Source organism: Loxodonta africana, chromosome 16, assembly GCF_030014295.1.
Source record: "Loxodonta africana isolate mLoxAfr1 chromosome 16, mLoxAfr1.hap2, whole genome shotgun sequence".
NCBI classification, from domain to species: domain Eukaryota; kingdom Metazoa; phylum Chordata; class Mammalia; order Proboscidea; family Elephantidae; genus Loxodonta; species Loxodonta africana.
The window spans coordinates 40184604-40199340 of NC_087357.1; the positions used below are offsets into that span (position 1 = coordinate 40184604).

At 33.9% G+C, this 14737-nt stretch overlaps 1 protein-coding gene across 1 annotated transcript in view; it reads right to left on the bottom strand.

Moving 5' to 3' along the window:
* Positions 1-1478: 1478 nt before the first annotated feature.
* The window catches only part of HELLS (helicase, lymphoid specific), a 44567-nt gene continuing 31308 nt past the window's right edge, over positions 1479-14737 (bottom strand). The window contains exons 13-22 of the mRNA XM_003409225.4: positions 11477-11638; positions 10092-10231; positions 9871-10009; positions 8196-8279; positions 7995-8114; positions 6916-7032; positions 6411-6570; positions 5269-5365; positions 5115-5191; positions 1479-2060 (exon numbers count right to left, since the gene is read on the bottom strand). Of these exons, the coding sequence (XP_003409273.1) occupies positions 1966-2060; positions 5115-5191; positions 5269-5365; positions 6411-6570; positions 6916-7032; positions 7995-8114; positions 8196-8279; positions 9871-10009; positions 10092-10231; positions 11477-11638 (1191 nt within the window). The 3' untranslated portion in view covers positions 1479-1965. The remainder of the gene's footprint in view (positions 2061-5114; positions 5192-5268; positions 5366-6410; positions 6571-6915; positions 7033-7994; positions 8115-8195; positions 8280-9870; positions 10010-10091; positions 10232-11476; positions 11639-14737) is intronic.

Consider the following 14737-nt stretch of genomic DNA (forward strand, 5'->3'; position numbering starts at 1 on the left):
TCTTCCTCATTGAATGTTACCTCTAATTCTACATACTGGTAGGTTCCCATTGTTAATTATTTGCAAAGTATTGTACAAAAATGTTTCTGGTGGCTTCTTTGATCCAGATTACTTAGGAAAGTTCTGAATTTTCTGACCAGTTGTTCTATTCAAACGTTTTTATTACTTATCCTGAAATGAAATTGCAAAAATAATCTCCATTACACTATTTAATTTTTAAAGTTTAAGGCTCTTTTATAGTCCTAAGTGGTAAATTCTAATGTTACACGGTCATCTGATGTCACCATCTGAAATTACATTACTTTACTATTCTGTATTTGCAGTTTTAAGCTACTCTAATGAACTACCTGGTGAGTCAGCAAAACATTATGTGTTTATCTCCAGGCTTTCTCCTTTCTTCACTCATTCATTACTCCCACAAATATGCATGGAGCACTGGGCCCCTATTCCTGTCTAGGCACTGCTCTGGGCACTGGGGATACAGGGCTGAGGAGGTTCAGTGGTTACATGACAGGGTATAAGCTTACATGAGCAAAAGAAGGAAGGGCTTTCTGGACTGAGAAAAAAGCACGCATAGAGAAAGGGGTGGGCCTTCTGGGGCCAAGAAGGAAAAGTTTAAGTAGAGGAGAAAAGAGCCAAGGGCAGGGTGGAGGGTGAGTTCTTTATTGTAGTCCTTTCCACCAGACCCTCTACAGGGGTTTCTTCTCAGTCCTGGGTCCAGTATCCTAAAACACAGAAAATCTGATCTACATTTAAATATATATAGCAATGACAGTAACATTTCCCCATGAGATAAACAACCAGCAGATAAATGTTAAGGTTCAGGAAGCATTTCCCCTCTCCGAGAGTGCATTCAGCTCTTCTCTTCTCATAGTTTGATATCTTCTCAAACAGAATCTACATTGTTCTCTTTTGTCCTTTATGCTACTCTATTACACACTCTGCATTACTGTGTTTTTATACAAATAACACGCACCTTCTACATTTGTTTGCCAATTGTTCCCTCCCCTCAGGTATTTTCGTAAACACTGCTAAGCCAAATTTTTTTTTTACATGTTGCTGGAAAAAAAAAAAAAAAGGCATTTACAAAAATACCTGGAGACGGAAGGAAGAGAGCTGTTGGCAAACAAAAGTAGAAGGTGCGTGTTATTTGCATAAAAATACCGTACTTACACTTCCAGGCCTTTTTTTTTTCTCTCTGTTTCTATTTACCCCTCCTCCTCCTAATTTTCAGGACCTCTTCTATCTTGTTCTATTCTTGTTTTGCATGATATACTACTACCTTTTCCAATTTCTGGTCTTTTGTCAAGACCCTACACTTTCTTCCAGAGTCTCCTCTATGTTATTAACTGCATGTCCAATTAAAATCTTTATATAATGTATGTGTATCGCAGTAGTAAAACAAGTCAGCATAATAATGTTGAGTACCACTGTTAACTCGTCAAGTCTTTTGTTTAATTATTTCACCTGAAAAAGAATTCGATGAGATCATCTTACAATGAACATTTATTTGGTAAATGATCTTATAGAAATAGACCCTAAAATCACACAAACTCTTATTTCAACAACATAAAGCATAATCCCAATCTCCCCCATCAGAAGCCTACTCCGTAACTGAAGCTCCAAAAGCCATGAACTATACTGCTAAAAGAAAGGGACATTTACTCAACTTCCACAGGAAGACTGTATAAATCTGGTGGTGGTTAACTACACATCAGCATGGACCCAAGAGTACTACCGAGTCTCAAAAATTAACTGAAAATCTAAACTTAATATGAGTAACTTCTGTGTTCTTAATAAGGCTCAGAAAAATTACCATCTATTATGTATGCAATGGTACTAGTTACATTATATAAACTGATATAAGTAATCAAAAGAATAATGTAGCCATCTGGATTTCAAAACCAATATAGGTAAATCACTAAATGTAAACAAGAACTTTTAGAACCATTCTTTAGCTCCAATTTAAAACAAGCATTCAGGAGTGGAATCTTCAGAATTTTCTAATATCTTGAAAATCCCCATCTTCTCTTTAATAGGTCCTGAGGTATTCATTTGACCTAAGAGGAAAATATTAAAACAAGTACTTTTTTTTAAAAGTATAAGAATCTAAAAAGGAGTCTTAGCAGAACACTATTCCTATCTGTTACATATTGCAAATATGTTTTTTTGGGGTGGGGTGGTTGTCTTTTTTCTTTGTTTATGGAGAAAATATTTGCAAAGCATGTATCTGATAAAGAACTTGTATCTAGAATATACAAAAAAAAAAAACCTTAATGACTCAATAACAAGAACGTAAAGAACCCAATTTAAAAATGAACTATTTGAAACTAAGTTGAAGGCATCACGACACCGTGCCCAGTGGTGTGCTGATAAATGTTATCAGCTCTCAAAAAAACAAAAAACCCTGGTTTGTACCTTTTGCTTATTTCTGTAGTATAATTATTCCTACTACCATCACCACCTTTAAGCTAACAACATAAAATCACTGAATGCAAAGTTGGGAAAAGATGTGCTTTAAGCACATCATTATATAGCATTTGCACCATATAGAGCATGGATAACAGAATTACGTTGTAAAATAATTAGAAAGTGAGGCATTTTAAATATTTATTATCTTTGTTTTCAAAATAATTTATGTAATTCAAGTTTATAAACTTCAATTTTTAGCAATGGCAGTGCTTACCAAGTGGCTCACAGTATACCACTGACTATATCCCTAAATACTCTAGCATTCAGTTCCTAAGATAAAGAACATTCTCCTTCACACCCACAACACATTATCACACCTAAAAATTTAAAATTCTGTATCATCTACATTCAAATTTCTCCACTTGCCCCAAGATTAACTCCTATAGCTCTTTTTCCCCCTTTTAAACCACGATTCAAATAAGTTCACATATTGCATTTGTTTGTATCTTTTTAGTTACTTTTTATCTAGTACAGGCCTCCATTTTTTTCCTCTTCATGACAATGAATTTTTGAAGAGTCTAGGCCAGTTGTCTGATAGAACTTCCCACAGTCTGGGTACTCTAGGCTGTCATTTAACTTTTGTTCCACATTTCCCTGTATTTCTTGTAAGCTGGAAATTAGGTCTAAATGCTTGATTAGATTCAACTTAATTTGTTTTTTTTTTTTACAAGAATACTTCATAAGTGATGCTGCATACTTCTATTGCATCACATCAGTTTGTACACTATCAGTGTTGCTACATCTGGTCACTTATTTAAGGTCTACCATACCTCCCCCCACCCTGTAAAGACACATTTTCTCCTTTGTTAGGTGAAATAATCTATGGGCAACACATTAGCATCATGTGAATATCCTGTTCCCCAACTTTTCACCTGTTTTTTAGCTCCCATTGATGATCTTTGTCTGAATCAATTATTTCATAGGAAAAGGTAAAAAGGTGATTCTTAATTCTATCATACTACTACCTTTAATAGTTGGTATGACTCTGTAAAAAACAAGATCATTCTTCTTCTCTCTGTCCTTCTTTTACCCTTTGTTAACTATCCTCTCGGGGACTTAGCCTTATCTATAAAGCAAAGGGACAGAGCTACACAAATCATTAAGGCCTCTCGAAGTCCTAAAATTCTATGATTTTACTAGTTATGTATAAGTGTAAGTGAATACAGAGTAATCTCTACCCCCATTTTACAATCCAGATACTACCACTTCATGTAACACCACAATCAATCTGAAAACTTTACAGTGTGGAGCAAAAAACTCCTTACTACTAAAAGGAACCAAGGCTCCTTGGAGAAATAGTAGATTCTAGGTTTAGGGTAGGAAATTTACAAAATGAGATGTGTGGGACATCTTGTTGTGCCATAAATGAAGCTATCAAATTAGGTGATATCAAAAGCACACAGATGCCAATGTAAAGGAACCTAAAACAAGACAATGTGAGGAAAATGTTGATGGCTACATTGCACTGAAGCACATCAAACATACAAAATCCATGAGCTTATAATGATACTAAAAAAAAAAAAAAAAGTAAAAACTCACTGGTCACCATTGTAGGTTGCTAAGACATCTAAAATTTGATAAAGAAAAAAAAAGCAATCAAGCATTTATCATGCTACGCCTGTATGGACTGTACCTCACGATAACCAGAGTAGATAAGGGAAAGTTCTTCTTAATAGAAGAATTTCAGCTAATGAAGAAATGATAGGATGAAATTCCCATTTTGCAATTCTTAAGGAAATACAAACCAAAACAAAAAAAACAATCCCATCACTATCAAGTTGATTCCAACTCATAGAGACCCTATAGGACAGAGCAGAACTGGTGGCAGCTGGTGGATTCAAACTGCCAACCTTTCAGTTGGCAGCCATAGCTCTTAACCACTGCACCATCTTAAGAAAATAATGGGTGCTAAAACCATAAGGTAAAATAAAGGTTAACAGGGAACTTTATAGTATTAAGATCAGCCTGAATCTCCTGAACTATTTTAGCCCACTAAAAATAAGAAAGCCAGACATGTGCCTCCTGGTATGATATAAAATATGAGAACAAAGCATTGACATTCTCGACTAAGATATGGAACCTAAAGTTAGGCCTGTAGAGCTATTTACCAGTTTACAGGAAATACAGAGATTGAAAAACAAGTTAAAGGACGCCACAAGGAAATGCATAAGCCAATTCCAGAATGGGGGCCATTTTACAGGACAAATAACCCAGTTTCTCCAACAAATCAATGGCATGGAAAAACAGAAGTGAGGAGGTGTTAAAGAAATATAACAATCTGTAAAATTTGGATCCTAATTCAAACTGTAAAAACATTTGAGACAATCGGGCACTAGATGATACTAAGAAGTTAGTGTCATCTCTTTTAAACGTAATAATGACATAATGGTTATGTTTAAAAACACATTCTTCTCAGTAAAAGATGAATAATTAAGTATTTTAGGGTACAATGTCATTGTCTGAGATTTTATCTTAAAACTGCAATAAACAAAAGAGGGATGGCAATGAAACAAGATTAGCTAAATGTTAACTATTCAGGGTGAATAACTGATAGGGGCTCATTATACTATTATCTCTACTACTTAGGTATGTGCTTCAAAGTTTCCATTAAAAAAAGAGAAAAAAGCACAAAAAATACTTACCAATGAGGTCACTTCGATCTAACAACAACTCTAAATCTTTATCACTAATAACCTTTTCTCTTGATCCTTTTACTTCCCTAGAAAAAACAAAACATTCAAGTCTATATAATAAAGCTATGAAATACATTTTTCTAACATTAAAATAAAGTCTTACCTTTCATAATCTCTAGATTTTAATAATTCCATTAATTCCTTAGGATCTAAGAAGTTCTTAGACTGGCTTAATCCAGATTTACCCCCTTTGAAATGATCTAGAAAAAATTATCAAGAAATTCAAAACATTAAAATTCCCTTTAAAACCACAATATCACACATTAAAAACCTATCAGAACAGATTGCATTAAAAAATAAAGACAAAACCAAGTGCTGACAAAGCTGAAAAGCAACTAAAACTCTCACACTTTGCTGGGAAACGGTTTGGTAGTTCCCTAGAGTTAAATATAAACACACCCTATGACCAGGGAAGAAGTAAATGCATACGTCCACAAAGACATGTATAAGAATGTCAGAGCAGCTTGTTTGTAATAACCAAAAATTGGAAACCACCAACATCCATTGGCAGGAGAATGGATAGCTATTCAGCATTAAAAAAGAACAAACTTCTGATACAAAATAGATGAATCTCAAAACATCACACTGAACCCTAAGTAGTCAGACTAAAAGGAATATATTCATAAAAATGAATCCATAAATGAAGTTAACAAAAACAAAATTAGATTGACACACAGAAATCAGAATAGTGGTTGCCTTCTAGTGGGGAGCAGGGGGACACAGGGATGGAAAAGTCCATTATCTTCATCTGGATGATAGTTACACACATATATACATTTGTCAAAATTCATCAGGCTGTACACTAAAGATCTGTACATACTATTGTATGTATATAATACCTCAGTAAAATACTGTCAACATTAAAAAAAAAAAATCCTTGTAAAATCTTCTGTGAAATAAATCTTTAGGAAGTGTTCCTAAAGCTTATTGGCAGATAACTCTTTTACCAGGAATACCTATTAATATCATGCCAAATACTCCCCATGACAAAAGTTAGAATATGGCACCCTAAAATTATACTTGATCCTTTAACTCTCTCTCTGTTCCATATCTAGACACTACTTTTCTTTTTCTATTTATGGTTTTGAACTTAGTGTAGGTCTTTAACAGCTTCAAATTCCCCAATGCCTATTTAAAACCTGCCATATCCGGTAGCACTGAGAAAATTTCTTTTATAAAGAAAACAACAAAAATTCACAACATATAACTACTGAAGCAAAAAAGTACTACATAAATGTTATTTACTTTTGTGGATGATCAACTTCTCCAATTTTCTTTTAGCAGCTGCACGTTCCACAATTTTCTGATCAACAGTATTTGCCGTAACAAGGCGATATATGACAACTGGCCTTGTCTGACCAATTCTGTGACATCTATCCTGGGCCTGAAGATCTGACTGGGGGTTCTTAAAATTAAAAAGGAAAATAATAACAGTATTAGGTTCAAACTGATTTGAATTCATGGTATGTGGATAAAACCAAAATGCACGATCCAATCAGGAACTTACTAATGGTGCCTTAATTTAGATTTCTAGCATGGCTTCACAGATAAAATTATAAACCCATATACCCTTGACAATCCAAAAAATTCTAAAATACCCAAGAAGAAACAAGTTCAGGTTTTTGTACGTAGGAAACTTCATTTTAAAAAAATGATTCTTAGCTGAAAACTGATACCTTTTCAAAGAAAGATTAAAAATTCAGAATGGGAATAGAATATACACTGAAAATACACTTTACTTCCAACTTACCCAATCACTGTCATAAATGATAACTGTATCTGCTGCAGTTAAATTAATTCCCAGCCCACCGGCTCGTGTACTCACTAAGAAGATAAACACTTCTGGATCTGTGTTGAAGCTGTGCATCTAAAAGCAAAAAGGATGTAAATCATAAAGGAAGAAATTCAGAAGGAAACTTCAACCAACAAGACTGGGGGGAAAATTGCTCTTAATTACAAATATTAATTATCCAAATCTGGCCAAACAATTGTTAACTACTAAAAGCTGCTCATGTTAAATTCATTTATTTCCCAAGTATCTATTTTATTATGAAGATCTTAACTTTGTTAAAACCATGCATCACAAGGGACATTCAAGGGAGAATAAAATTTTTTTTAAATTCCAGGCTAAAAAGAAACAATGAAAAAAATCAATAGTGGCTGCCTGGGTGGTATACTCAGCAAATACATACTTCATTTTATTCACTTCAGGCTATGTAAAATTTACTCCAAAAGACAAAATAAACTGTAAAAAAATATGCTTTAAGTGTCAGGAAGAAAGGTAATGTCACCTGTAATTTATTCTGAAAAACATCAAAAAATAGGATGGAAAGTTGGACGTATACAACAATAGCCGATTAGGCAGATATGTGATAAAAAACAAGTATTAAAAAAAAGAAAGAAAAAAAAAACCATCGCCATCGAGTATAGTAAAGTGTTAATGGTAGACTCTAGGTGGCACAAAGATATATATGTGGTCACTGTAAAATTCTTTCAACTTTGTTGTATATTTGAAAATTTTCTTAATAAAATATCATGGGGGAAGCCACAATGTTAGGGAAAAAAAATCCTGTTATCCAAATATCCTGACAGTGATGGTTAAGTAGGATATCATTATGTAAGGTTATGCCAGAAGACGTATATAATTTGAGAATCCAATTCAAGGCTTATTAGTACTAGATAAAATGCTTATCTATTTTTGACCTTGCCAGAGTTTTTGTTCTTTTCTATCTTTCTATCAAGTTGTGGGCCTATTTATGAACACTATCTCAGATATCAAAATAGGAGTTACAAAAAGGAACCTGCTATGTATGACATAGGAAATCTTACATTTTTTTCTCTCTCTGAATAAGACATGGATCCATCGAGCCTGCTGAAGTTGAAATTTCTAAAATGGCAATAATCCATCAAAATGTCCAACATACTTGTCATTTGTGAAAAAAGCAGCACCTGAAATTTAAGTACATCTTAGTATCCATACTGATTAATAAAGAATAAATGAACAGTCAAAATTCCAATCAAAAGTACCACCTTGTGACCTCTGCTTTTTAGTTCTGGCAGCATTCGATCCAAAATTAAGAATTTCCCAGAATTTGTTACCAATTCTTCATCAATCTTAAAAGACGGCAAAGAAAAAAGAGAAAATAATCACTATACTTACTAGCCATTTGTTTGTCAAAATAAAAGCCACCTGAACAGTTCAACTTTGAATAACAAATAAACCAATATAAAACTTTTTAAAAGCTGACCTTGTTTTTAATTTTTTATCAGAAGACAAGAAGGAAGGACATTAGAATGTAAAACCAATAGCTTTATAAAAACAAAATTACCTACAAGTATAACCTCGATCTATTCTCTCAACCTTCTCCCAAAGGCTTTTGGAGAACATTACATTCAAAATGTTGTGTATATGTTGAGGTTTATTCTTTAAAACAATAAAATGTGTATGAAAATTACTGATAGAAGTCTTAGTAGAAATTAAAAAAACAAAAGCTTATAAGCTACATTGAGGGTAAAGAAATACTTCACATTCTGGTGAAACATCAATTGCCTCATCAAACCCACTGCTGTCAAGTCAATTCCGACTCATAGTGACCCCATAAGGTCTCCGAGGCTGTAAATCTCTACAGAAGCAGACTGGCATAGATACTTTCATTTGAGTTGGAAAGTTTTTATTTCCTTTACTGGAATTAAAGACTATAAACCAGTGGTTCTCAAACGGGACAATTTTGTCACACACATATCCTCTACCATTTGGCAGTTTCTAGAGACATTTTTGGATGTCACATTTAGGGCAAGGGGCACTATTGGCATCTGGTGGGTAGAAGCCAGAAATGCTGCTAAATGTCCTACAATGCACAGGACAGCACTTCCACAGCTAATAATTATCTGGCCCAAAATGTCGATATTGCTAGGGCTGGAGCCCTGTGGCACAGTGGTTAAGAGCTCGGTTGCTAACCAAAAGGTCGGCAGTTCGAATCTACCAGCTGCTCCTTGGAAACCCTATGGGGCAATTCTACTCTGTCCTATAGGGTCACTGAGTTGGAATCAACTCAATGGTAACAGGTTTGGTTTTTGAGAAACTTTGCTATATACACTAGTACAAAATAGGGTTAATGAGGATTACTAAGCACTGATGCCATTTTTCAACCAACTGCCCAAGAAAGCTATTTCATTCACTTAATCTGGTATCTCCCAAATGCATTATCAACTTTTTAGTTCTCTTCTGTAGCTATTTATTGAGATGTAAACAATGAGCAGCCAGGTTGATTCTGACAAAACTGAAAAATTAACTTGATAGCCTTTTCATGATATATTAACTTAAAGTAATACTGAAATGCTGACAACTACTTCTAAACGAGACATCAGGTAAAAGGCAGAGTATAAATCAATTATTTTACTAAAAAAATTAAAGTTTCAATTTCCCTCTAAAATTTGGATTATTTCTTAGCTGTTCACTTAAAATGCATAAATAAAAATATTACTTGGGTTACACATAGAAATTGACCTTCACTCTAACTTTCGCAAGGTTCTCTAAATTTGGGGGGAGTAGATTATCTCAGTTACTGGAGAAAGGATTAAAATCTTCATATGGCAAATAGAACAATATTGACTTTAAATAACAATAATCAAACCAAAAAAAATGATACTTTTCCCAATATAAAAAAGTTACAGAAATAAAAGTAAATTATTAAATGGTATTTACCTTAAACTCTTGAGTGACAGGGTCTATAGGGTACTCAATCAAATATGGGTGGTTACAGCATTTACGAAGTAGCATCATTATATTCTGCAGCTTCAGATTAACCTCAGATTCTACGGGGATATTCACTTCCACAACAGCTCTATCGAAAAACATAATCCGTGAATATGAGAAATGTGAATAACACAATTAAAAAATATCTTAATTCATTTTTAAACACATACCTTTCTCGGTTCACTTCAGGCTGCATTTGACTGATTAATTTTTCCAATTCATTAGGAAAATCATCTATTTCACTATAATTTATTGATCTTCTTGTTCGCCGTTTTGGTCGGCCAGTAGGACTTAGCTCAACTGTTTCTTTCTAAAAAAGAACAAATTAAAAGAATATCTGTTAAAAAAGTATACTATTAAATTCTAAACAGATACAAAATAGGGTAAAATATTTTTATGTACAAAATGATTTTTTGAAAATATAAAGAAAAAAATTTGTCTTTTATCATCACTAAATTTAACAATTTCCAATAATACAACATCAGGAATTCATAATCTATAGCTAAATGCAAACGTTGTGTGAAATTTAATTGTTTTAACACTGATGACAATATCTGAGAGAGTAAGTACCTTCACATCTCCGTGGAGAAAATTAAAGATGGATAAAATTGTTTTGAACTTATATAAATGGATTTAATGGCTTAGGGGTAAGCTCAGGCTCCAGAAATCTGCCATTTCAAACAGCATTTCTTTAGATTGCCTTAATATCACATGAAATTACACAACAGCCAAATAAGTTTTTAATAGCCAAGGAAGTCAGATCCTTCCTTTAATTTTAAGGATTAAAAGGGAAAGAGGCCAATTACTGTACTAAACAGAAATGCATAACCATATGTATTTTGATATAAATATATAAGCCCATCGTATATATAAAGGTCTTCTAATGTTCACTTGGGATGTGGTGGTGCAGTGGTTAAGAGCTACGGCTGCTAACCAAAAGGTCAGCAGTTCAAACCTACCAGTTGCGCCTTGGAAACTCTATGGGGCAGTTCTTCTCTGTCTTATAGGGTTACTATAGGAATCAACTCTATAGCAACAGTTTTTTTTTTTTTTTTTTTGGTTTAATGTTCACTTATAAGACAATCACATTCTGCCCCCATCTCTTATAATATGGGGGTGACTAAAGTGAATATTTCTTTCAAATAGAGAACTCTACTGATTTTCTTGGCTATCAATAACTTCCTATAAAGGAACTGTATATTTGTAGGGGATTGGTGCAGTGGTAAGCCCTTAGTACAGTGATTCTCAGACTACTGTGTGCTTATTACTGTGTCATCTCCAGACAGCATGATTAGAGTAAATCTGGAACAGGTCTATAAATTTTTAACAAGCATTCCAGATGATTATAAGGCAGATACTGCATGAACCATAGCTTGAACTTTATTAGGAACATAGAATTAGTAGGACAACTTTTATTATTGGCCTTATACCATAATTAAAAGTTCACCCTCAACAAATCCTGCGAACAGGTGATAAACCCCAAGACTGAACTCAATCATGAAAACTCTCTATGTCAAGTGTCATTTACAGTATATTTCAAATTCACTCTTTCTACCTCAATAGATCCAAACATGTTTGCAATTGTACGGTTCACAATGGCTGTATAAAAGATTTCTTGTTTCTCTGAAAGTGGTGCATAAACCACTACTTCTCGTTTAGGAGGAACTTCAAGAGCAACATCAGATTTCAGTCTTCTCAGTAAGAAAGGTGTTAGAATCTAAAATTTAAACAAACAAATATGAATATGCAATTTTCTTAAATCTGTAGAGAACACTCTCCCCACACACCCCTTCATCACCTTTTCTACGTAAATATTATCAAGTATCTAAAGATAAAACATTCTCCCTTGAAATTTTCCCAGACCAGACCAGCACATGACAAATTCATGGTATTAACAATTATAGCATTTTATAATATATTTTTTTCCAAAAATTCTAAGAATACTTCTTGAATAATTTAAAAAGGACAAATAAGGTAATACCTATATTTCTTAGGGAGCCATAGTGGCATAGTGGTTAAGAGTTATGGCTGCTAACCAAAAGGCTGGCAGTTCAAATCCACCAGCTGCTCCTTGGAAACCCTATGCGGCAGTTCTACTCTTTCCTATAAGGTTGCTGTGAGTCGGAATCAATTTGATGCCAATGAGCCTGAGTGTTTTTTTTGTTTTATACTTCTTAGGGATAAACGGGAGAATTTTCAGTTACGGCCCCTAAGTTCTGAAGTGAGGGTAGGTGTAGAGACTACTAAAAAACCAACCAAAGCTGTAAACATGAAATTTCCTTCAATAAGTTCTAGAACTTCAGGCTTAAAATTACTCTCCTTCATTAGCTGGAGTGATAGAAAGTGATTAACACATTTCTAAGTAGAACAACATAGAAGCAATAGTTAATCATGCCATACTTAAACTGCTTAGGCGTTTAAAAGGATGAACAGACATATTTAAAATTTTATACCCTTTAAAACCTATCCTCCAGGTATACGGCTAGGCACAGAGAGACTATACCAGAGAAAGAGAGAACATTACCAATGGTTTAAGAATAAAAATGTCTCTGGAGACACCAGCCCAGAAACATATACTATAGGTAATTAACAGGAAAAAAAAAAAGTGTAAAAGTTCCAGAAACCCATTAAAAGACGCTTGTATTTTTAAGAACATCTAAACAATAAGTTACATTTTTCCACCAACTATACTGACAAATATTAAGAAGACTGATGTTATCTAGTAATGGCAAGCATATGGGAAAAGGGGTACACATACACTGGAGGATTTTCATACATTATAAAAAAAACCAAACCAAACCCACTGCCGTCGACTCAATTCTGACTCATAGTGACTCTATAGTACAGAGTAGAACTGCCCCATAGAGTTTCCAAGGAGCGCCTGGCGAATTTGAACTGCCAATCTCTTGGTTAGCACTTAACCACTATGCCACTAAGGTTTCCGATTTGTACATAGGATAACTTATATACATATTTGCTGGTATATACATACTTTCTAGGACAGACACAAGTAAGAGACTGTTAGTTACATTTAAAGAGTTGAAAAGGTATATACATACTTTCTAGGACAGACACAAGTAAGAGACTGTTAGTTACATTTAAAGAGTTGAAAAGGAAGTACAGTAGGAGGGAAGGAAATTTACTCCTCATTTTCTAACTTTCTATACTGTTTTAGAAAAGCCCTGTTACATTGCTTTTGACTATTAATGTAAGGGGAAATGTGAACACAGTAAGTATAGAAAAGTTTACAAAAAGAATTAAAAATATTTCTGAAGGCACTATAATTGTAATATGTTGATCAATACTGCAGAGTTCAATTTTTTTTAAAAAAATATATTGGTAAGGATAAGAATTTTAATGTTACTAGCAAAATAATCTCTACAGTTTTCTGTAAATTTTTAAAGGCTAATCATAAAAAGATCAACTAAATGCATATTTAAGACTGAAAAATGAAGATCATAGATATAAACAAAGCTCTACCTCACATTCCCAGTTTGAATGAAAACAAAATACAATTGGCAAACAGACTGCAAGAGTTCCAATTTTAAAGTTTTTACTTATGAAAAAGCTAAGTCTAATATTGTAAGGACAGTGCTTTTGAGTTATAAGAGGGGACTTTAGATACAGTATGTGTCAAAAAATGATGAAAAAAAATACAAATACATTCAATATCTTCCACAGAGCTGACTTTAAAGTGCAAGATGGCCACAGAGCCCTATGCTGTGTAAAATTCACATTCTACAGAAGTAGTCTACTCTAAGAGGAGCATTTACCAACTCTAACGAGTTAGACATTAAAAGGTATTTATTAAAAGATTCAAAAACCTTTTCATATAAAAAATAGGTGAGAAACCTATGGATATTAAGCTTAACTAGGAAAATATACTAGGGATTTAAAACTATCTTCAATTAATGTGAATTCATTTTGAGTAGTTTTTTTTTTTTTTTTTTAGCTAATTCCATAAAGCAGAATTAGAAGCAATGCCTAAAAGCTATATAGAAAGGCAAACTTAAGCACAACATTATATAGAATTTTCTTAGCTGCCATAGTCGGCTCAACTCATGGCGACCCCATGCACGAGATCGGACCATTTTGATCCATGGGGTCTTCACTGAAATCTGTTCAGCATCTTAGCAACACAGAAACCTTCATTGACAAGACATGGTGGCTGTGTTTGAGATGCACTGGCTGGAAATCGAACTCAGGTCTCCCACATAGAAGCCAAGAATTCTACCAGTGAATCTCTTATTGTTGGAGTTCTCCAAAAATACAAGCACTCTTGATAAATTGTTGAATTTGGATGATGAATATATACAGTTCATTATCATATCTCCATATTAATGTAAATTTGAAAATTTGATAATAAAAAGCAAATTCGACGAGCCTCTTTGTGATAGTCAACTACAATAGTTGCTACAAATGTGGAGGTGTGAATCCACAAATGTACATGATCACTTGCCAGGATATCTTTAAAAGGGACTCCTGTATAGGAAACCACGGTGGCATAGTGGCTGAGAGCTACAGTTGCTAACCAAAAAAGTCAGCACTTTGAATCCACCAGGCACTCCTTGGAAGCCCTGTGAGGCAGTTCTACTCTGTCCTACAGGGTCGCTATGAGTCGGAATCAACTCGACGACAGGCAATAAATTTGTTTTTTTTGGTTTGTATAGGAAAGAAGGCTTTAACCGGATGTCCTCTGAGGTCTCCTTTAAGTGCCAAATTCTTTAGATTCTGTCTTGACTTTTTTTTTCTTTTAAATATTTTACTATGTTTTCAGTGAAAGTTTACACAGCAAATCAGGTTCCCATTTAACAAT